Here is a 22,268-nt window from a genome sequence, read left to right as displayed (position 1 = left end):
GTGAGATTCTTTTTCAGTCATATCCAATACCAGGAGTATCAAACGGCATTTTGTTGTCAGCACATTCAACTATGTAAAGAAAAAAAGTATTTAATAAGAATATTTCATTCATTCAGATCTAGGACGTGTTATTTTAGTGTTCCCTTTATTTTTTTGAGCAGTGTATTTTGAGTGCATGCGACCACACTAGTTCGGTTCGCCTAACTGACTTCGGCTAGACGCCAGCCGAACTGAAGCATGCGGACGCATTTACCCTGTCTTACACAATTTGTTACACACTGTTATGATGATTATAGATATGTCTGAGGAGGAGGAATGGCACATGGATGAATTACACTCCTGATGGTTTCTTCCCCTCTGCTTTGAGCAGGGTTGCCAGGTCCATTTGAAATGACAATAACCTCTCAAAAACCCTCCCATAGGTTCAGAAAACTAGGTCAACATTTCTGTTGCAGCAAGAGATGATTTGACACATTTCTCTAATAAACCCTTATTCCCACAACGTTACCTAGCGAATTAAGAAGGAATATCGACGTAATTTGTAACGACAGAAGAAAAGTTTTCCATTAAAATTATTATTATTGGGAGCTTAATAATACGCTCCATGACATGGCAACCCTGGCTTTGAGGTAAGCACACGCGCCGATGACGTCAATGTCAGATCACACCTTGTACACTGTGTGATCTAAACAGTTGCTGACGCGTCTCTCTCAAAGCCTGTGATTGGTCAGAAAGGGGTCGCCCCGGTCGAATAGGAGGGGAGTGCTGTGTCCCAAGTGCTGCTATTGGTTGTCGAGAGAGAGAGAGCGAGACAAAGAGAGAATGAGATAGTGAGAGAGAGAGTTCATTGTGAGGGCTCAAGCGCACACTACACAGAAAAACTTTGTTTGCTTCTCGTCTTTGACAGCAGAAGAAGGCTACTATAAAGTAGCGGAGAATGTCAATTTCCATATGGAATTCCATATCTGCGCAGTAGGCTACATCTCCTCAAAGCCTGAGCAGGTGTCAGATTTTACTGCGTTCACTTGCTGAAGGGGTAAGAGTTTATAATCTCTCTGATGCTGTCACGCAGCAAATCCGCTTGACTAATAGCTCATTGATTTTGTTGTGCAGGTAACGTTATATGTTGATTTACAACATGTCATGCTATTTTATAAGCATTATTTGTACGTTATTGGTAGGCATACTATAAGCAAATATGTTCGATCGTGAAACATCTGGCGGCCCGCAGCAAACTGTTCATCAAAATGCGCGTCTATGGAGCAGATTGCGCTTCGCTGCGGGGTGGGAAGGTCAATTATAATTCCAGACATAACTAGGCATTCCCGCATTTCAGTAGCTCCCCCTGTGACTGTCAAGCATAATAATGATAGTTGGTCCTTGATGTAGGCTATTATCTATGATATTCATCAAGTTACTCATTATGTAAACAATTGGTCATTTTATATACTACTTATAATTACATGATTTTACACTAGGTTTACTCATCTTATGCTTCATTGTATCTGTGGCCAGCCCTGTGTCTATGAAAATTAAGCCATGACCTACACCTGATAGACACCACCCTCTCTCATTAAACGTTGCTTTGTTTAACCTTTGCTTTCACTTTATTTCTGTCGACATCAGTATTTCAGACAGTGCCAGTGTTATACTAATACAAGTGCCTTGTAAAATAGTTGAACTATAAGATAATGTCTCACTGTTGCTTAGTAACAACACAAAGGGCCTCAGTCCAACATCCACTCTTTATCCCTTGTTGGAGTCAACAACCAGCTTCTAAACGTTATGTTCTCCCCTTCTCTCTCTCTCTCTCTCTCTCTCTCTCTCTCTCTCTCTCTCTCTCTCTCTCTCTCTCTCTCTCTCTCTCTCTCTCTCTCTCTCTCTCTCTCTCTCTCTCTCTCTCTCTCTCTCTCTCTCTCTCTCTCTCTCTCTCTCTCTCTCTCTCTCTCTCTCTCTCTCTCTCTCTCTCTCTCTCTCTCTCTCTCTCTCTCTCTCTCTCTCTCTCTCTCTCTCTCTCTCTCTCTCTCTCTCTCTCTCTCTCTCTCTCTCTCTCTCTCTCTCTCTCTCTCTCTCCTTCCTCTCCAAGCAGGCTTACACTGCATGTGTGCATGTGTTTCCTTGACAACCTACAGTGTCTTTGGCTACATCCCAAATGGCACCCTATTCTCATGTAGTGCACTACTTCTGACCAGGACCCAGAGTGCACTATATAGGGAATAGGGTGCTATTTTGGGATGCAGACATTGTGTGGTCTGAGGCTCAAGGATAATGCTGTCATCTCACAAACATCTAGGTTGCTGGGCAGTTGCCAGCCCAGGTCAGGGGATAGCAACATTTAGCTAATGATTGATGTCTGTTTGTTTGCAGGTGCTGACGGAGTTGTCTTGGAATCCCTCTATTCTTTCAATCCGTCTCTCATCAACCTGATCTCCCTACTACTACCTCATCCCCCCCTCTCTCCTCACCCCTCCATCTCCCCTCTCTGAGGGTTATGGAGGACCCGGAACCCCCCTCTGTGGTGGATGGTCCGTCCCTGCTCTGGCAGCCTGAAAAGAGGCGAAGCAGGAAGTCGGGATGTTCCAACATCTTCGCGGGGGTAAATCTGCGTCAGCTAAGACGGCTGTTCCATGTGGCCGGGGACCGGGACGCAGAGCAGCGGGCAAGACTGGTGTGGGGCAGAGAAGAGCGAGACAGAGGGGGAGAGGAAGAGGAGGAGGAGGAGGGAGAGATGGATGCAGGGCTGGCCCAGGCGTTGGTGGGGTTCAGGGTGAGAGCCAGAAGCAGGAGTGGTATCAGGACGGAGGGACACAGAGAACCCAAGTTGCTGAAAGCATTTGGACACCTCAGGTAAGAGAGAGAGAGGAGGGATAGAAGGGAGAGAAAGGAGTTAGAGACAGATGGAGAGAGAGAGAGCACAATGAGAGAAGGAAAGAGGAGACAGAGAGACAGATAATTAAAGAGAGTGGAAACCAGGTCAAGGGTATTTGGTCTGGCATCAACAGACAGATCAGCTCAAATCCTTTAACTACATCCTCCACCTGACTAGACAGACTCTCCACATTTAACTTATGTTTAACTGGCAGATCGATTAAATGAGTGGTAGTCAGGCTTCTAATGATCTCTATGGTCTCTTCTTCTATCCCATGTCAGTGTTTGCACATCTGAGGCCCTATGTATCAAGCATCTCATAGTAGGAGTGCTGATCTTGGATCAGATCCCCCATGTCCATCTTATCTTATTCTTTGTGATCCAAAAGGCAAAACCTGATCCTAAATCAGCACTACTATTTTGAAAGCTTGGATACATACAGGCCCTGAAGCAACCGCATAGGTAGAAGCAGGGATGGGCCTGAAATACCACTTCCAGGTAGGTTTCCACTGTGACTTTGTTTTAAAGAGACGTCCCTCTCTCCTTCCCTACCTCCCTCTCTCTCTCACTTTCCCTCACTCTTTCCTTCCTTCCCTCCCATTTATGCTCTCCCTCCTCTCCTTCCAGGATTAAGGAGGGTTTGGACCACCCTGAGGAGGACAATGAAGAGGAGGACCCCAGTGATATTGGAGAGCTGGACCCCCTCCCTGGAGGGTCGACAGGTGCAGAGGGGGGCGCCCCGTTGACGGACGCACAGAAGCCCTCAGAGAGACCCCATCTGGAGAGGCTGGGGGCCGTGACGAGGCAGGAAGGAACCAGGGACCCAGAACGCTACCTCCATCGCATTCTACACTGAGCCAACGGAGAGAAATGAGCGCTGGCCTGCTGAACTTAAAACGTGTCGTAAAGCTGCTCTGTGATTGGGCCTTTTTCCGTTCACACCAATCAGAGCGAGGTGTCGTTCAATAACTCCATGTGTGGAGTTAAATGAAGTACGTTTTCGACCACACTGTCAACCTAACCTTACTTGTCGAGATGTTGTCACTTTAACCAAAGGAAGGGAGAGAACTGGCAACATCACAATGACTGTGAGAGCATTATCAATCCTGCTCAGTCACTGTTCACTGACTGATCAGAGCAGACAGACCGATCTACAACACTATCGGCAGGTGACTATGGCTGTGTTCGAGAGCCTCAAAACGACTGCAGGCGACTGTCGAATCCCCTGGCATCAAATTACTCATTATTTGTAGATCAGTCGGTCAGTTACAATTTGCCCATGATACATTGCGGTTTTGATCCTCTCGAACACGGCCTGTGTGTGGTCCAAAAATCCCAAAAGCCAGTAACACTAGAAATGGGATCTCTCTATAACAAAGCTATACCTGGTAGATAGCCTACAACTAAACCTGAAAGGACTCGGAAAGGTGTAAACAACATGGGAAGACATTTACACAGCATTAACTGTGATGTAAAACACAGGACCGTTATCACTCTGTACTGAAAGTGGTCCAACAGTGGACTAATGAATAAAACTAAGATTTAGTTTGAGTGAACTATCCATTTAAGGGTTACGGTTGACACATAAACATGCAAATCTGTCAAAGTAAACTTGCATAGATGTATTTGTGTGCATAGTTTTGTCTAAGAAGTAGATGAATGTCCTCACCAAATAAAGTGAGGAGGAAAATAAGAATAAAGTATTCTCTCTAAATAAAAACACATTTATCAAAACAAACGACAAGATACATGGTATTAATGTAATACAGTTTTGTTATAATCTTTCATTAAATATATTACATACAAATTATACAGTGCAAATGTCACAATACATTTCAGGTCAGTTAGAATCTGTGGCAACAGCAGGAAGTCCTGATAGTGTGTTTTCAAAAAAACGTGTCCATCTTTCTCCCACAAGAATGAAAAATTATTAAAAAAATTACCAGAAATCAAAGTAAACAGAAGCGATGGGAGACATCTTAAATGTATTTGACTACAGAATGGCGGAGAGGAAAACCTGATCTAAAGTAGTAGTTTCTCCAAATGTGGCCCCCTAAAACTTCAACGCGCTGCAGTACCTTGCAGTTCCTCATCCGAAGACAAAGGGGGCAGTAGAGAGCCATGAGCGCAATGAGTCCGCATGGCTGCTGCTGTCCACAGAGTGGCCGTCATAAGGAATGCAACACCACCTCTCACCCAAACCGGGGGAGAGAGAGAGAGAGAGAGAGAGGCTTTAAAACTGCAGTGGCTGAGTTAAGTTTCTGTTTCCCAAATGGAACCCTATGGGCCCTGGTCAAAAGTAGTGCACTAGGGAGTAGGGCTCCTTTTGGGACATGCACTGTGTGCACCTCCATAGAAAGGGAGTTTACTCAGCCCATCATATAGACTCCATTCCTTATAGGAAGATATACCATCATCATCATCATCATCTTTGACATCCACACAAGGCACAGAGACAAACAGACGGAGGGATATGCGTTCTCTTCCTTTTGTCCTCAGTCCTCCTCGTCTTCCTCAGTCATTCTCAGTACCGTCTGTGTCCGTTGGGGGTAATAGAGAACGGGGCGGGGGGGGCGGAGAGACTCCTCACTCGTTTGCCCTTTACACACATACATTTGACGTACACACTTGCTCACTCCTCCTCCTCCTCTACCACCGGGTGAAGAAGGGTCTCCTGCTCTGGAAGCTCTGTGTGTAAGACTCACTGTTGGCCCTCTGTGGTGCTCTGGCTGTTTCTACTATAACTGGAGGCATCTGGACCAGCTGGAGGGGGGTCTTACTGTTCTTCAGAGCCTGGCTGAGGTTCAGGATCTAGGCCACCAGAGAGGGGGGGGATGAGAGAGAGACCGATAGGTTGGTCACTCTTCATAAGGGCATAACATCTGTGATGCATTGTGGGTCATTTTTGACTGACTGATCTACAAAGAATGGTTAGCCTAGTGGTTAGAGCATTGGACTAGTAACCGAAAGGTTGCAAGTTCAAATCTCCGAGCTCACAAGGTACAAAATCTGTCGTTCTGCCCCTGAACAGGCCGTCATTGAAAATAAGAATTTGTTCTTAACTGACTTGCCTAGTAAGATAAAAATGAGAAGTTATTTCTACATAAATAGTTACTTCCAAGTTAACTTCAATTAATAGCCCAACATTTATTTGCTTCAATCACTGAACACGACTGGCACTTACTAGAGACGGGCTTCTATTTCCTTAACGCGCACAGCTTTCGCCCAATAAAACGGTTGAGAAGACTACCACACGGTTTATTGTGACCAGTATAAACATTAGAGTAACACATCCATCGCAGGTTAGACTTGCAGAGACTAGACTGCCTAGTAACCCCCAGAGTTCATGTTTCTGCACCATTCTCTCACTCCTTCAGTCTCTCGTATCGGCTGTAGTTGAGCCAACCACGTCAAACCACACTGCTGTCTCATCCAATGACGTTACTCACCGACTTTCACTTGTAAACAATTCATCTAGACCCGGCTGTTATTTGCAGAAATGTGTGCCGATTCCCAGGCTATTAAAAATGGACAGGCGGCGTTTTGGGACTGTGTTTAATTGAAGTTTTCCGGGATATTATTATTTAAAAAGAGGCATGGCGTATTTAAAACATACCTGTCCTCTCATAACAGCTATCTGCCTGTGGAACTGCCCTCTGTCGAAGCCTGGGTCTTTCTGCAACACACAGGTCAAGGGTCAAAAATACTCAAAAAGAAAACACCATCAAAGATTGGATAATCAATTCCGTTTGAAGTTGGCTCCCTCCTCCTCCTCCTCACCTTAAACAGTTCGTACAGGTCTTCCTCCCTCCTCCTCCTCACCTTAAACAGTTCGTACAGGTCTTCCTCCCTCCTCCTCCTCACCTTAAACAGTTCGTACAGGTCTTCCTCCCTCCTCCTCCTCACCTTAAACAGTTCGTACAGGTCTTCCTCCCTCCTCCTCCTCACCTTAAACAGTTCGTACAGGTCTTCCTCCCTCCCTCCTCCTCCTCACCTTAAACAGTTCATACAGGTCTTCCTCCCTCCTCCTCCTCCTCACCTTAAACAGTTCGTACAGGTCTTCCTCCCTCCTCCTCCTCACCTTAAACAGTTCGTACAGGTCTTCCTCCCTCCCTCCTCCTCCTCACCTTAAACAGTTCGTACAGGTCTTCCTCCCTCCTCCTCCTCACCTTAAACAGTTCGTACAGGTCTTCCTCCCTCCCTCCTCCTCCTCCTCACCTTAAACAGTTCGTACAGGTCTTCCTCCTCCTCCTCTTAAACAGTTCGTACAGGTCTTCCTCCTCCTCACCTTAAACAGTTCGTACAGGTCTTCCTCCTCCTCTTAAACAGTTCATACAGGTCTTCCTCCTCCTCCTCTTAAACAGTTCGTACAGGTCTTCCTCCCTCCTCCTCCTCCTCACCTTAAACAGTTCATACAGGTCTTCCTCCCTCCCTCCTCATCCTCACCTTAAACAGTTCGTACAGGTCTTCCTCCCTCCTCCTCCTCACCTTAAACAGTTCGTACAGGTCTTCCTCCCTCCTCCTCCTCACCTTAAACAGTTCGTACAGGTCTTCCTCCTCCTCCTCTTAAACAGTTCATACAGGTCTTCCTCCTCCTCACCTTAAACAGTTCGTACAGGTCTTCCTCCCTCCTCCTCCTCCTCACCTTAAACAGTTCATACAGGTCTTCCTCCCTCCCTCCTCCTCCTCACCTTAAACAGTTCGTACAGGTCTTCCTCCCTCCCTCCCCCTCCTCACCTTAAAAAGTTCGTACAGGTCTTCCTCCCTCCCTCCCCCTCCTCACCTTAAACAGTTCGTACAGGTCTTCCTCCCTCCTCCTCCTCACCTTAAACAGTTCGTACAGGTCTTCCTCCCTCCTCCTCCTCACCTTAAACAGTTCGTACAGGTCTTCCTCCCTCCTCACCTTAAACAGTTCGTACAGGTCTTCCTCCCTCCTCCTCCTCCTCTTAAACAGTTCGTACAGGTCTTCCTCCCTCCTCCTCATCCTCACCTTAAACAGTTCGTACAGGTCTTCCTCCCTCCTCCCCCTCCTCACCTTAAACAGTTCGTACAGGTCTTCCTCCCTCCTCCTCCTCACCTTAAACAGTTCGTACAGGTCTTCCTCCCTCCTCCTCCTCACCTTAAACAGTTCGTACAGGTCTTCCTCCTCCTCCTCTTAAACAGTTCATACAGGTCTTCCTCCTCCTCTTAAACAGTTCATACAGGTCTTCCTCCTCCTCCTCTTAAACAGTTCGTACAGGTCTTCCTCCCTCCTCCTCCTCCTCACCTTAAACAGTTCGTACAGGTCTTCCTCCCTCCTCCCCCTCCTCACCTTAAACAGTTCGTACAGGTCTTCCTCCTCCTCACCTTAAACAGTTCGTACAGGTCTTCCTCCCTCCTCCTCCTCACCTTAAACAGTTCATACAGGTCTTCCTCCCTCCCTCCTCCTCCTCACCTTAAACAGTTCGTACAGGTCTTCCTCCCTCCCTCCCCCTCCTCACCTTAAACAGTTCGTACAGGTCTTCCTCCCTCCCTCCCCCTCCTCACCTTAAACAGTTCGTACAGGTCTTCCTCCCTCCTCCTCCTCACCTTAAACAGTTCGTACAGGTCTTCCTCCCTCCTCCTCCTCCTCTTAAACAGTTCGTACAGGTCTTCCTCCCTCCTCCTCCTCACCTTAAACAGTTCGTACAGGTCTTCCTCCCTCCTCACCTTAAACAGTTCGTACAGGTCTTCCTCCCTCCTCCTCCTCCTCTTAAACAGTTCGTACAGGTCTTCCTCCCTCCTCCTCATCCTCACCTTAAACAGTTCGTACAGGTCTTCCTCCCTCCTCCTCCTCCTCACCTTAAACAGTTCGTACAGGTCTTCCTCCCTCCTCCCCCTCCTCACCTTAAACAGTTCGTACAGGTCTTCCTCCCTCCTCCTCCTCACCTTAAACAGTTCGTACAGGTCTTCCTCCCTCCTCCTCCTCACCTTAAACAGTTCGTACAGGTCTTCCTCCCTCCTCCCCCTCCTCACCTTAAACAGTTCGTACAGGTCTTCCTCCCTCCCTCCTCCTCCTCACCTTAAACAGTTCGTACAGGTCTTCCTCCCTCCTCCTCCTCAACTTAAACAGTTCGTACAGGTCTTCCTCCCTCCTCCTCTTAAACAGTTCGTACAGGTCTTCCTCCCTCCTCCTCTTAAACAGTTCGTACAGGTCTTCCTCCTCCTCACCTTAAACAGTTCGTACAGGTCTTCCTCCCTCCTCCTCCTCACCTTAAACAGTTCGTACAGGTCTTCCTCCCTCCTCCTCCTCACCTTAAACAGTTCGTACAGGTCTTCCTCCCTCCTCCTCCTCACCTTAAACAGTTCGTACAGGTCTTCCTCCCTCCCTCCTCCTCCTCCTCACCTTAAACAGTTCGTACAGGTCTTCCTCCTCCTCACCTTAAACAGTTCGTACAGGTCTTCCTCCTCCTCACCTTAAACAGTTCGTACAGGTCTTCCTCCTCCTCACCTTAAACAGTTCGTACAGGTCTTCCTCCCTCCTCCTCCTCACCTTAAACAGTTCGTACAGGTCTTCCTCCTCCTCACCTTAAACAGTTCGTACAGGTCTTCCTCCCTCCTCCTCCTCACCTTAAACAGTTCGTACAGGTCTTCCTCCCTCCTCCTCCTCCTCACCTTAAACAGTTCATACAGGTCTTCCTCCCTCCCTCCTCCTCCTCACCTTAAACAGTTCGTACAGGTCTTCCTCCTCCTCACCTTAAACAGTTCGTACAGGTCTTCCTCCCTCCCTCCTCCTCCTCACCTTAAACAGTTCGTACAGGTCTTCCTCCCTCCTCCTCCTCACCTTAAACAGTTCATACAGGTCTTCCTCCCTCCCTCCTCCTCCTCACCTTAAACAGTTCGTACAGGTCTTCCTCCTCCTCACCTTAAACAGTTCGTACAGGTCTTCCTCCCTCCCTCCTCCTCCTCCTCCTCACCTTAAACAGTTCGTACAGGTCTTCCTCCCTCCTCCTCCTCCTCACCTTAAACAGTTCGTACAGGTCTTCCTCCTCCTCCTCCTCACCTTAAACAGTTCGTACAGGTCTTCCTCCCTCCCTCCTCCTCCTCCTCCTCACCTTAAACAGTTCGTACAGGTCTTCCTCCCTCCTCCTCCTCCTCACCTTAAACAGTTCGTACAGGTCTTCCTCCCTCCTCCTCCTCCTCACCTTAAACAGTTCGTACAGGTCTTCCTCCTCCTCCTCCTCACCTTAAACAGTTCGTACAGGTCTTCCTCCTCCTCCTCCTCACCTTAAACAGTTCGTACAGGTCTTCCTCCCTCCTCCTCCTCACCTTAAACAGTTCATACAGGTCTTCCTCCCTCCCTCCTCCTCCTCCTCACCTTAAACAGTTCGTACAGGTCTTCCTCCCTCCTCCTCCTCCTCCTCACCTTAAACAGTTCATACAGGTCTTCCTCCCTCCCTCCTCCTCCTCACCTTAAACAGTTCGTACAGGTCTTCCTCCCTCCCTCCTCCTCCTCACCTTAAACAGTTCGTACAGGTCTTCCTCCCTCCCTCCCCCTCCTCACCTTAAACAGTTCGTACAGGTCTTCCTCCCTCCCTCCTCCTCCTCACCTTAAACAGTTCGTACAGGTCTTCCTCCTCCTCACCTTAAACAGTTCGTACAGGTCTTCCTCCCTCCCCCTCCTCACCTTAAACAGTTCGTACAGGTCTTCCTCCCTCCCTCCTCCTGCTCACCTTAAACAGTTCGTACAGGTCTTCCTCCCTCCTCCTCCTCACCTTAAACAGTTCGTACAGGTCTTCCTCCCTCCTCCTCCTCACCTTAAACAGTTCGTACAGGTCTTCCTCCTCCTCACCTTAAACAGTTCGTACAGGTCTTCCTCCTCCTCCTCTTAAACAGTTCGTACAGGTCTTCCTCCTCCTCACCTTAAACAGTTCGTACAGGTCTTCCTCCTCCTCACCTTAAACAGTTCGTACAGGTCTTCCTCCTCCTCACCTTAAACAGTTCGTACAGGTCTTCCTCCTCCTCCTCTTAAACAGTTCGTACAGGTCTTCCTCCTCCTCACCTTAAACAGTTCGTACAGGTCTTCCTCCTCCTCCTCTTAAACAGTTCATACAGGTCTTCCTCCCTCCCTCCTCCTCCTCACCTTAAACAGTTCGTACAGGTCTTCCTCCTCCTCCTCTTAAACAGTTCATACAGGTCTTCCTCCCTCCCTCCTCCTCCTCACCTTAAACAGTTCGTACAGGTCTTCCTCCCTCCCTCCTCCTCCTCACCTTAAACAGTTCATACAGGTCTTCCTCCCTCCCTCCTCCTCCTCACCTTAAACAGTTCGTACAGGTCTTCCTCCTCCTCCTCTTAAACAGTTCATACAGGTCTTCCTCCCTCCTCCTCCTCCTCACCTTAAACAGTTCGTACAGGTCTTCCTCCTCCTCACCTTAAACAGTTCGTACAGGTCTTCCTCCCTCCTCCTCCTCCTCACCTTAAACAGTTCATACAGGTCTTCCTCCCTCCCTCCTCCTCCTCACCTTAAACAGTTCGTACAGGTCTTCCTCCTCCTCACCTTAAACAGTTCGTACAGGTCTTCCTCCCTCCCTCCTCCTCCTCACCTTAAACAGTTCGTACAGGTCTTCCTCCCTCCTCCTCCTCACCTTAAACAGTTCATACAGGTCTTCCTCCCTCCCTCCTCCTCCTCACCTTAAACAGTTCGTACAGGTCTTCCTCCTCCTCACCTTAAACAGTTCGTACAGGTCTTCCTCCCTCCCTCCTCCTCCTCCTCCTCACCTTAAACAGTTCGTACAGGTCTTCCTCCCTCCTCCTCCTCCTCACCTTAAACAGTTCGTACAGGTCTTCCTCCTCCTCCTCCTCACCTTAAACAGTTCGTACAGGTCTTCCTCCCTCCCTCCTCCTCCTCCTCCTCACCTTAAACAGTTCGTACAGGTCTTCCTCCCTCCTCCTCCTCCTCACCTTAAACAGTTCGTACAGGTCTTCCTCCCTCCTCCTCCTCCTCACCTTAAACAGTTCGTACAGGTCTTCCTCCTCCTCCTCCTCACCTTAAACAGTTCGTACAGGTCTTCCTCCTCCTCCTCCTCACCTTAAACAGTTCGTACAGGTCTTCCTCCCTCCTCCTCCTCACCTTAAACAGTTCATACAGGTCTTCCTCCCTCCCTCCTCCTCCTCCTCACCTTAAACAGTTCGTACAGGTCTTCCTCCCTCCTCCTCCTCCTCCTCACCTTAAACAGTTCATACAGGTCTTCCTCCCTCCCTCCTCCTCCTCACCTTAAACAGTTCGTACAGGTCTTCCTCCCTCCCTCCTCCTCCTCACCTTAAACAGTTCGTACAGGTCTTCCTCCCTCCCTCCCCCTCCTCACCTTAAACAGTTCGTACAGGTCTTCCTCCCTCCCTCCTCCTCCTCACCTTAAACAGTTCGTACAGGTCTTCCTCCTCCTCACCTTAAACAGTTCGTACAGGTCTTCCTCCCTCCCCCTCCTCACCTTAAACAGTTCGTACAGGTCTTCCTCCCTCCCTCCTCCTGCTCACCTTAAACAGTTCGTACAGGTCTTCCTCCCTCCTCCTCCTCACCTTAAACAGTTCGTACAGGTCTTCCTCCCTCCTCCTCCTCACCTTAAACAGTTCGTACAGGTCTTCCTCCTCCTCACCTTAAACAGTTCGTACAGGTCTTCCTCCTCCTCCTCTTAAACAGTTCGTACAGGTCTTCCTCCTCCTCACCTTAAACAGTTCGTACAGGTCTTCCTCCTCCTCACCTTAAACAGTTCGTACAGGTCTTCCTCCTCCTCACCTTAAACAGTTCGTACAGGTCTTCCTCCTCCTCCTCTTAAACAGTTCGTACAGGTCTTCCTCCTCCTCACCTTAAACAGTTCGTACAGGTCTTCCTCCTCCTCCTCTTAAACAGTTCATACAGGTCTTCCTCCCTCCCTCCTCCTCCTCACCTTAAACAGTTCGTACAGGTCTTCCTCCTCCTCCTCTTAAACAGTTCATACAGGTCTTCCTCCCTCCCTCCTCCTCCTCACCTTAAACAGTTCGTACAGGTCTTCCTCCCTCCCTCCTCCTCCTCACCTTAAACAGTTCATACAGGTCTTCCTCCCTCCCTCCTCCTCCTCACCTTAAACAGTTCGTACAGGTCTTCCTCCTCCTCCTCTTAAACAGTTCATACAGGTCTTCCTCCCTCCTCCTCCTCCTCACCTTAAACAGTTCGTACAGGTCTTCCTCCTCCTCCTCTTAAACAGTTCATACAGGTCTTCCTCCTCCTCACCTTAAACAGTTCGTACAGGTCTTCCTCCTCCTCCTCTTAAACAGTTCGTACAGGTCTTCCTCCTCCTCCTCTTAAACAGTTCGTACAGGTCTTCCTCCCTCCCTCCTCCTCCTCACCTTAAACAGTTCGTACAGGTCTTCCTCCTCCTCACCTTAAACAGTTCGTACAGGTCTTCCTCCCTCCTCCTCCTCCTCACCTTAAACAGTTCGTACAGGTCTTCCTCCTCCTCACCTTAAACAGTTCGTACAGGTCTTCCTCCCTCCCTCCTCCTCCTCACCTTAAACAGTTCGTACAGGTCTTCCTCCTCCTCCTCTTAAACAGTTCGTACAGGTCTTCCTCCCTCCTCCTCCTCCTCACCTTAAACAGTTCGTACAGGTCTTCCTCCTCCTCCTCTTAAACAGTTCATACAGGTCTTCCTCCTCCTCACCTTAAACAGTTCGTACAGGTCTTCCTCCTCCTCCTCCTCTTAAACAGTTCGTACAGGTCTTCCTCCTCCTCCTCTTAAACAGTTCGTACAGGTCTTCCTCCTCCTCACCTTAAACAGTTCGTACAGGTCTTCCTCCTCCTCACCTTAAACAGTTCGTACAGGTCTTCCTCCCTCCTCCTCCTCACCTTAAACAGTTCGTACAGGTCTTCCTCCTCCTCCTCTTAAACAGTTCATACAGGTCTTCCTCCTCCTCCTCCTCACCTTAAACAGTTCGTACAGGTCTTCCTCCTCCTCCTCTTAAACAGTTCATACAGGTCTTCCTCCTCCTCCTCCTCACCTTAAACAGTTCGTACAGGTCTTCCTCCCTCCTCCTCCTCACCTTAAACAGTTCGTACAGGTCTTCCTCCCTCCTCCTCCTCACCTTAAACAGTTCGTACAGGTCTTCCTCCTCCTCACCTTAAACAGTTCGTACAGGTCTTCCTCCTCCTCCTCTTAAACAGTTCGTACAGGTCTTCCTCCTCCTCACCTTAAACAGTTCGTACAGGTCTTCCTCCTCCTCCTCTTAAACAGTTCATACAGGTCTTCCTCCCTCCCTCCTCCTCCTCACCTTAAACAGTTCGTACAGGTCTTCCTCCTCCTCCTCTTAAACAGTTCATACAGGTCTTCCTCCCTCCCTCCTCCTCCTCACCTTAAACAGTTCGTACAGGTCTTCCTCCTCCTCCTCTTAAACAGTTCATACAGGTCTTCCTCCCTCCTCCTCCTCCTCACCTTAAACAGTTCGTACAGGTCTTCCTCCTCCTCCTCTTAAACAGTTCATACAGGTCTTCCTCCTCCTCACCTTAAACAGTTCGTACAGGTCTTCCTCCTCCTCCTCTTAAACAGTTCGTACAGGTCTTCCTCCTCCTCCTCTTAAACAGTTCATACAGGTCTTCCTCCTCCTCACCTTAAACAGTTCGTACAGGTCTTCCTCCTCCTCCTCTTAAACAGTTCGTACAGGTCTTCCTCCTCCTCACCTTAAACAGTTCGTACAGGTCTTCCTCCTCCTCCTCTTAAACAGTTCATACAGGTCTTCCTCCTCCTCCTCCTCTTAAACAGTTCGTACAGGTCTTCCTCCTCCTCCTCTTAAACAGTTCGTACAGGTCTTCCTCCTCCTCACCTTAAACAGTTCGTACAGGTCTTCCTCCTCCTCACCTTAAACAGTTCGTACAGGTCTTCCTCCCTCCTCCTCCTCACCTTAAACAGTTCGTACAGGTCTTCCTCCTCCTCCTCTTAAACAGTTCATACAGGTCTTCCTCCTCCTCCTCCTCACCTTAAACAGTTCGTACAGGTCTTCCTCCTCCTCCTCTTAAACAGTTCATACAGGTCTTCCTCCTCCTCCTCCTCACCTTAAACAGTTCGTACAGGTCTTCCTCCTCCTCCTCTTAAACAGTTCGTACAGGTCTTCCTCCTCCTCACCTTAAACAGTTCGTACAGGTCTTCCTCCCTCCCTCCTCCTCCTCACCTTAAACAGTTCGTACAGGTCTTCCTCCCTCCCTCCTCCTCCTCACCTTAAACAGTTTGTACAGGTCTTCCTCCTCCTCCTCTTAAACAGTTCGTACAGGTCTTTCTCCTCCTCCTCTTAAACAGTTCGTACAGGTCTTCCTCCTCCTCCTCTTAAACAGTTCATACAGGTCTTCCTCCTCCTCACCTTAAACAGTTCGTACAGGTCTTCCTCCTCCTCCTCTTAAACAGTTCGTACAGGTCTTCCTCCTCCTCCTCTTAAACAGTTCGTACAGGTCTTCCTCCCTCCCTCCTCCTCCTCACCTTAAACAGTTCGTACAGGTCTTCCTCCTCCTCACCTTAAACAGTTCGTACAGGTCTTCCTCCCTCCTCCTCCTCCTCACCTTAAACAGTTCGTACAGGTCTTCCTCCTCCTCACCTTAAACAGTTCGTACAGGTCTTCCTCCCTCCCTCCTCCTCCTCACCTTAAACAGTTCGTACAGGTCTTCCTCCTCCTCCTCTTAAACAGTTCGTACAGGTCTTCCTCCCTCCCTCCTCCTCCTCACCTTAAACAGTTCGTACAGGTCTTCCTCCTCCTCACCTTAAACAGTTCGTACAGGTCTTCCTCCCTCCTCACCTTAAACAGTTCGTACAGGTCTTCCTCCTCCTCACCTTAAACAGTTCGTACAGGTCTTCCTCCCTCCTCCTCCTCACCTTAAACAGTTCGTACAGGTCTTCCTCCTCCTCACCTTAAACAGTTCGTACAGGTCTTCCTCCCTCCTCCTCCTCACCTTAAACAGTTCGTACAGGTCTTCCTCCTCCTCCTCCTCACCTTAAACAGTTCGTACAGGTCTTCCTCCCTCCCCCTCCTCACCTTAAACAGTTCGTACAGGTCTTCCTCCCTCCCCCTCCTCACCTTAAACAGTTCGTACAGGTCTTCCTCCCTCCCTCCTCCTCCTCGCCTTAAACAGTTCGTACAGGTCTTCCTCCCTCCCTCCTCCTCCTCCTCACCTTAAACAGTTCGTACAGGTCTTCCTCCCTCCCTCCTCCTCCTCACCTTAAACAGTTCGTACAGGTCTTCCTCCCTCCTCCTCCTCCTCACCTTAAACAGTTCGTACAGGTCTTCCTCCAGATCTTTGATAAAGTTGGGATCAGCCAGTTTGGGAAGAACCAGCTCTCTTATCTCCTGGGAGAATGGAACCTTGGCTTGGGACAGCCACGCCCAGTAGAACGGGTCTACGATTGGTCAAAAAAATTAACAAACTTTAGTGAGAAATGCAATGATTGGTCACAGAGAAGGTGCATTTCTATAGGGGGCTCTGTGATTGGGCAGTGGGAAAGTGCATCTCTACAAACTGCTCTGTGATTGGTCAGAGCATCTCTACAAGCTGTTCAGTGATTGGTTGAGGAGGCAGAAGGCGGTGCTTACAGGCTCTCCAGGAGTCGGGGTGTTTGAGAGGGAAGGCCAGTCCGTTGTCTATAGCAGCTAGTTGGATGATAGGATCCTTCACTACTACCCAGTCTGTGTCCTGGAGAGAGGAGGGGTGATAGACAGGGGGGTAGACAGAGAGATGGAAAGAGAGCACTCTGAGTCAGACATAAGTGCATAAGAGTACACCCCCCCCCCCCCCCAGAACAGACACTGAAAAAGGAACAGACACACACACAAGGTTTCAGTGCCTGTTCTGGTGTGTGGGTGTGTGGTTACCCGGTTTCCCTGGTCCATGGGACAGTCATATTTTAGAAGCCAGTTATCGTTTCCCCGATCTGTGGAGACAGAGAGAGACAGAGAGGTGTTAGAGTTTAATGCACCTTCCACATCACTATTTCACATATTGACACAGGTGTCAGCCGGCCTGCTTGTCCTTCTTCACCGTCATTGCCTTGGTTACGTACCTGTGTTCCTGATGATGTAATCGAGGACCACCAGCCTCTCAAACTGTAGTTGCATCTGTCTGTTGGTGTTCTCTGGCAAGGGGTCTGCCTCAAACCTCCGCAGCCAGAAGTCTGCATCCTTAAAGCCCTCAACAAAGATCTGGAATGAACCCAACTGGAGGACAGGAGGGAGAGAGAGAGACAGAGAGAGAGGGTGGGAGAGAGTGAGGGTGGGAGAGAGCGAGGGTGGGAGAGAGCGAGGGTGGGGGAGAGCGAGCGGAGAGAGAGAGGGTGGAGAGAGAGAGTGGAGAGAGAGAGCAGAGAGAGTGGGAGAGAGAGCGGAGAGAGAGTGGGAGAGAGAGAAAGGGTGGGAGAGAGAGAGAGACGGTGGGAGAGAGAGAGGGTGCGAGAGAGAGAGAGAGAGAGTGAGAGGGTGGGAGAGAGAGAGAGAGGGGGTGGGAGAGAGAGAGAGAGAGGGGGTGGGAGAGAGAGAGAGAGAGAGAGAGAGGGTGAGAGAGAGAGAGGGTGGGAGAGAGAGAGGGTGGGAGAGAGAGAGGGTGGGAGAGAGAGAGAGAGAGTCATCATAAATTTTGAGGAAATCACAGATCCTAATGGAGAAGTTTTAGAGTAAAGTCTCAACTTTAAAACTTTAATCTGCTAAATCTCTTTACTTCAATTAAGGATTCACTTTAAAAATCCTTAAAGCCCTCAACAAAGATCTGGAATGAACCCAACTGGAGGACAGGAGGGAGAGAGAGAGACAGAGAGAGAGGGTGGGAGAGAGTGAGGGTGGGAGAGAGCGAGGGTGGGAGAGAGCGAGGGTGGGGGAGAGCGAGGGTGGGAGAGAGCGAGGGTGGGAGAGAGCGAGCGGAGAGAGAGAGAGAGAGGGTGAGAGAGAGAGAGGGTGGGAGAGAGAGAGGGTGGGAGAGAGAGAGGGTGGGAGAGAGAGAGAGAGTCATCATAAATTTTGAGGAAATCACAGATCCTAATGGAGAAGTTTTAGAGTAAAGTCTCAACTTTAAAACTTTAATCTGCTAAATCTCTTTACTTCAATTAAGGATTCACTTTAAAAACCCTTCATCCTGCATTTCCCTCTGGGCGGCCTGTAGTTCAAGAATAGTATGTGAACTAAGTAGTGTACTATAAAGGGAATAGGGTACCCTTTGGAACACACCCAGGAAGCAGCAGACGTACCTTGGGAGGCAGGCCGATCCTGTGGAAGTGTTGTCCCACTTTGGGTACCTTCTCCAGAGCCAGCCTCTTACCCCTGGACTTGACCCGGTCTATAGCGTTATAGTTAAACGTCTCACTGGCCAGGTACACCACCTAGTGGAGAGACGGGGTGGGGGGCAAGAGGATGGAGAGAAGGAGAGGGTGAAGAAGATGTAGAGAGAGAGGACAGGAGAGAGAGAGAGAGAGAGAGAGTGTGTGTGACTGAGAGAGTGAAGGAAATCAAGAGAGAACCCTGACGCAGGACCTCCCAGTACCTGTGTGTGTACCTGCGTGCCTAAGTGTGTGTGTCTAACCACTACCTTGGCCCCGGGGACTGTATTTAGTTTCTGATCGCACAGGCTTCAGACAGACTACCCTGGTTCTGTGTGTGTCTGTGTGTGTCTGTGTGTCTGTGTGTGTGTGTGTGTGTGTGTCTAACCCCTCCCTACCTTGGTCCTGGGTACTATGTTAAGCTCTAGTTTCTGGTCCACCAGACTGGCCCCAGCCTCAGACAGATAACCCTGGTTCAGGACTAGACAGTCCCGTCCAAAACAGCAGGGACAACACAGCTTCTGGAGCCACTTGGTCCACTTTGGGTTCAGCTGACCATAAGGCTCCTCGTTCTTAGGCTTGAACACACCGATGATCTTCTACAAAGAGAAACAGAGAGAGTCAGAGAGAGGAGAGAGAGATTTAGGTGGGCATTTTCTAATTGCAAACTCACCTGTGCTGTGAACAAATGTAACATTGGTAAAATATGGAATGAATGAAGTTACAATATGCAGAGGAGACAGGGAGAAATTTCTCCACAGGTGCTGCATGTTAACTACTACCATGCTTCATACTGTACCAACACTGTTCGGTTAACTACTACCATGCTTCATACTGTAACACTGTTCTGTTAACTACTACCATGCTTTATACTGTACCAACACTGTTCTGTTAACTACTACCATGCGTCATACTGTACCAACACTGTTCTGTTAACTACTACCATGCTTCATACTGTACCAACACTGTTCTGTTAACTACTACCATGCTTCATACTGTACCAACACTGTTCTGTTAACTACTACCATGCTTCATACTGTACCAACACTGTTCTGTTAACTACTACCATGCTGCATACTGTAACTACTACCATGCTTTATACTGTAACACTGTTCTGTTAACTACTACCATGCTTCATACTGTACCAACACTGTTCTGTTAACTACTACCATGCTTCATACTGTACCAACACTGTTCTGTTAACTACTACCATGCTTCATACTGTACCAACACTGTTCTGTTAACTACTACCATGCTTCATACTGTAACACTGTTCTGTTAACTATTACCATGCTTCATACTGTACCAACACTGTTCTGTTAACTACTACCATGCGTCATACTGTACCAACACTGTTCTGTTAACTACTACCATGCTTCATACTGTAACACTGTTCTGTTAACTATTACCATGCTTCATACTGTACCAACACTGTTCTGTTAACTACTACCATGCTTCATACTGTATCAACACTGTTCTTTTAACTACTACCATGCTTCATACTGTAACACTGTTCTGTTAACTATTACCATGCTTCATACTGTACCAACACTGTTCTGTTAACTACTACCATGCTTCATACTGTAACACTGTTCTGTTAACTACTATCAAGCTTCATACTGTACCAACACTGTTCTGTTAACTACTACCATGCGTCATACTGTACCAACACTGTTCTGTTAACTACTACCATGCTTCATACTGTAACACTGTTCTGTTAACTATTACCATGCTTCATACTGTACCAACACTGTTCTGTTAACTACTACCATGCTTCATACTGTATCAACACTGTTCTTTTAACTACTACCATGCTTCATACTGTAACACTGTTCTGTTAACTACTACCATGCTTCATACTGTACCAACACTGTTCTGTTAACTACTACCATGCGTCATACTGTACCAACACTGTTCTGTTAACTACTACCATGCTTCATACTGTAACACTGTTCTGTTAACTACTACCATGCTTCATACTGTAACACTGTTCTGTTAACTACTACCATGCTTCATACTAACACTGTTCTGTTAACTACTACCATGCGTCATACTGTACCAACACTGTTCTGTTAACTACTACCATGCTTCATACTGTACCAACACTGTTCTGTTAACTACTACCATGCTTCATACTGTACCAACACTGTTCTGTTAACTACTACCATGCTTCATACTGTACCAACACTGTTCTGTTAACTACTACCATGCTTCATACTGTACCAACACTGTTCTGTTAACTACTACCATGCTTCATACTGTAACAACACTGTTCTGTTAACTACTCGACTGCCACAGGAGCATGTTTCATGGCAGAGCAGATATCTGCGCTTATACACACAGGGTCGGTACGATACTATAGACAGACCTGGCTGAGTTCCGGTAGACAATGTGCTTGTTTGGAATTACACATACAGGAAGTGAAATCTGGTGCATTTCCCCACACGTCAGGACTTCCAAAGTCCACAGAGACACTTCCATTTTTAACCAACACATGTGACCGCACCGTGGAGTTTCAGATGATGATAAATGTTGGGTAAGTTGCTACTAGTACCAGGTCTATGTCTGTGCACCAAGTCGCCATAGTTTGCTTCTCCCTCATGTTTCTATCCAAAGATCAGATTTTGGTTAGAATTCTCTAGACTGGAGCTCAATCAAATAGAAAGAGCACTATTTTCCATCCCAACAAACCTCGTGACAATTCATCATTATTACCAAGAGTGTGTGGGTGATTACAACCCCATGAGTTCAGCGCAACAATGACTGATTGCCGATGCAGACGGATAGACTGTTGCGTGAAGCTGTGTGGGAGTGTACGTGTGTTCGGGCTCTGGTCAAAAGTAGTGCACTATATAGGGAATACAGTGCCATGTGTGAGTCATTTGTCCCTGCGTTACACAAACACACACAAAGTCTATCCGCGAGTCGAGGCCAACACATGAGAGTGAGTAGAGGGCACTAGGCTCCTCAGCTGGTGTTGCCACAGTGACACAGCTGTTCCAGATAAGAGATTGGCTAGACTGTAACTGGGTCAACTCTACTGTATGGAAGTACAGTCAATAAACAACACCAGAACGGGGCCACATTGGAGAGAGCAAACAGGACAATGGAGGTTGAAGTTAGACACCTGTTTCCCCAGGCGGTTTCTCCGCTGGGAGGATATATTTACAGGTCATACTGAAGGAAACAAACCAGAGGCCTTGTCCACTTTTAGAGTACAAAGTGAGATGGGAGGAATTTACCTGCAACAGTGTAGCCTTCTGGACAATAAAAAGACGCACAAGACATCATTACTCAAGGATGATAACTAATGGACTTGTCAATCTCCTTGTTGTCATTCATAAACAATAAAACAAAGTGTCGTACTTATCTTTGATATATGCTAGCTAAATATGACGACATGCAATCCATAGCTGTTTAGGTGACCTAGCTAAATCGATCGATTGTGATCTCCTTTCAATGCTTTTCACTCTTTCTTACCCCTTGTGAATCTTTGACAAAGTAGCTGCCGCTGGATCCCTGGTAGATTCTCTCCGGATAGATCCCTTCGTCGATGGCGCGTTCCGCCTTGCGGATGATCTCTCGAAACTCGGGATCCTCCGATAAGTCGTTTCTATGCGGATCCCGCGGTGAACCTCCTCGGTCCCGGTCCAACAACGGCTGTCTCTCCCGGCTGCGCTCCGGACTCCCGGCCGGGATGCGAACCACCGAGCCCGGCGTGCCTCCAAATCCGCCCCGGGGACTGGTGGGCTCGGTGGGGCAGAAGCCGAAGTCGTTGGAGTCCCGTAGCGGGGAAACCAACGGACTAGTTTCGTCCATACCGGGGTACGCGGAGGAAAGATGGGTAGAGAGAAAAGGGGGAAAGACGAAGGGATGAGCTTTTGTGTTCAGGATATTTACCGATAATGTAACGTCACCGTTGTCAATAAAAACAAATCAGCTGACAGTCAGCTTCCGGGAAGAGGCGGGCCCAGTTGGTGATTGTTGGAGTGTTTGGCCAATCAGAGCTATCATCCGGCCGTCAAGGTTCTTTGTGCACGCAACTATTGGCTGGAATCATAACGCTCCCTTGAAGCACGTGACAAAAAGTGCCACACAATTTAAATACAAGACAACGAATCAAAACTCTTT

General features: G+C 48.3%; 3 protein-coding genes across 3 annotated transcripts in view; 1 reads left to right on the top strand and 2 right to left on the bottom strand.

Annotated features, from left to right (window-relative positions):
• The window catches only part of LOC118940024, a 1,007,326-nt gene that overhangs the window by 527,181 nt on the left and 457,877 nt on the right, over positions 1-22,268 (bottom strand). The window lies entirely within an intron of this gene.
• LOC110485453 lies at positions 816-4,956 on the top strand. Its single transcript, XM_021556525.2, has 3 exons — positions 816-1,036; positions 2,368-2,847; positions 3,496-4,956. Exons 2-3 carry the CDS (start codon positions 2,492-2,494, stop codon positions 3,722-3,724), a joined length of 585 nt encoding a protein of 194 aa, XP_021412200.2. The 5' UTR covers positions 816-1,036; positions 2,368-2,491; the 3' UTR covers positions 3,725-4,956.
• LOC110485456 (phosphatidylinositol 4-kinase type 2-alpha) lies at positions 4,624-22,048 on the bottom strand. Its single transcript, XM_036948086.1, has 9 exons — positions 21,618-22,048; positions 18,536-18,736; positions 18,069-18,200; positions 16,896-17,049; positions 16,708-16,766; positions 16,429-16,528; positions 16,102-16,235; positions 6,485-6,544; positions 4,624-5,679 (listed from the first exon to the last, which is right to left on the bottom strand). The coding sequence occupies exons 1-9, from the start codon at positions 21,954-21,956 to the stop codon at positions 5,518-5,520; spliced, it is 1,341 nt and encodes a 446-aa protein (XP_036803981.1). The 5' UTR covers positions 21,957-22,048; the 3' UTR covers positions 4,624-5,517.

The sequence above is a fragment of the Oncorhynchus mykiss genome, chromosome 17 (genome assembly GCF_013265735.2).
Source record: "Oncorhynchus mykiss isolate Arlee chromosome 17, USDA_OmykA_1.1, whole genome shotgun sequence".
Classification (NCBI taxonomy): domain Eukaryota; kingdom Metazoa; phylum Chordata; class Actinopteri; order Salmoniformes; family Salmonidae; genus Oncorhynchus; species Oncorhynchus mykiss.
This window is presented reverse-complemented; position numbering and strand designations above follow the sequence as displayed.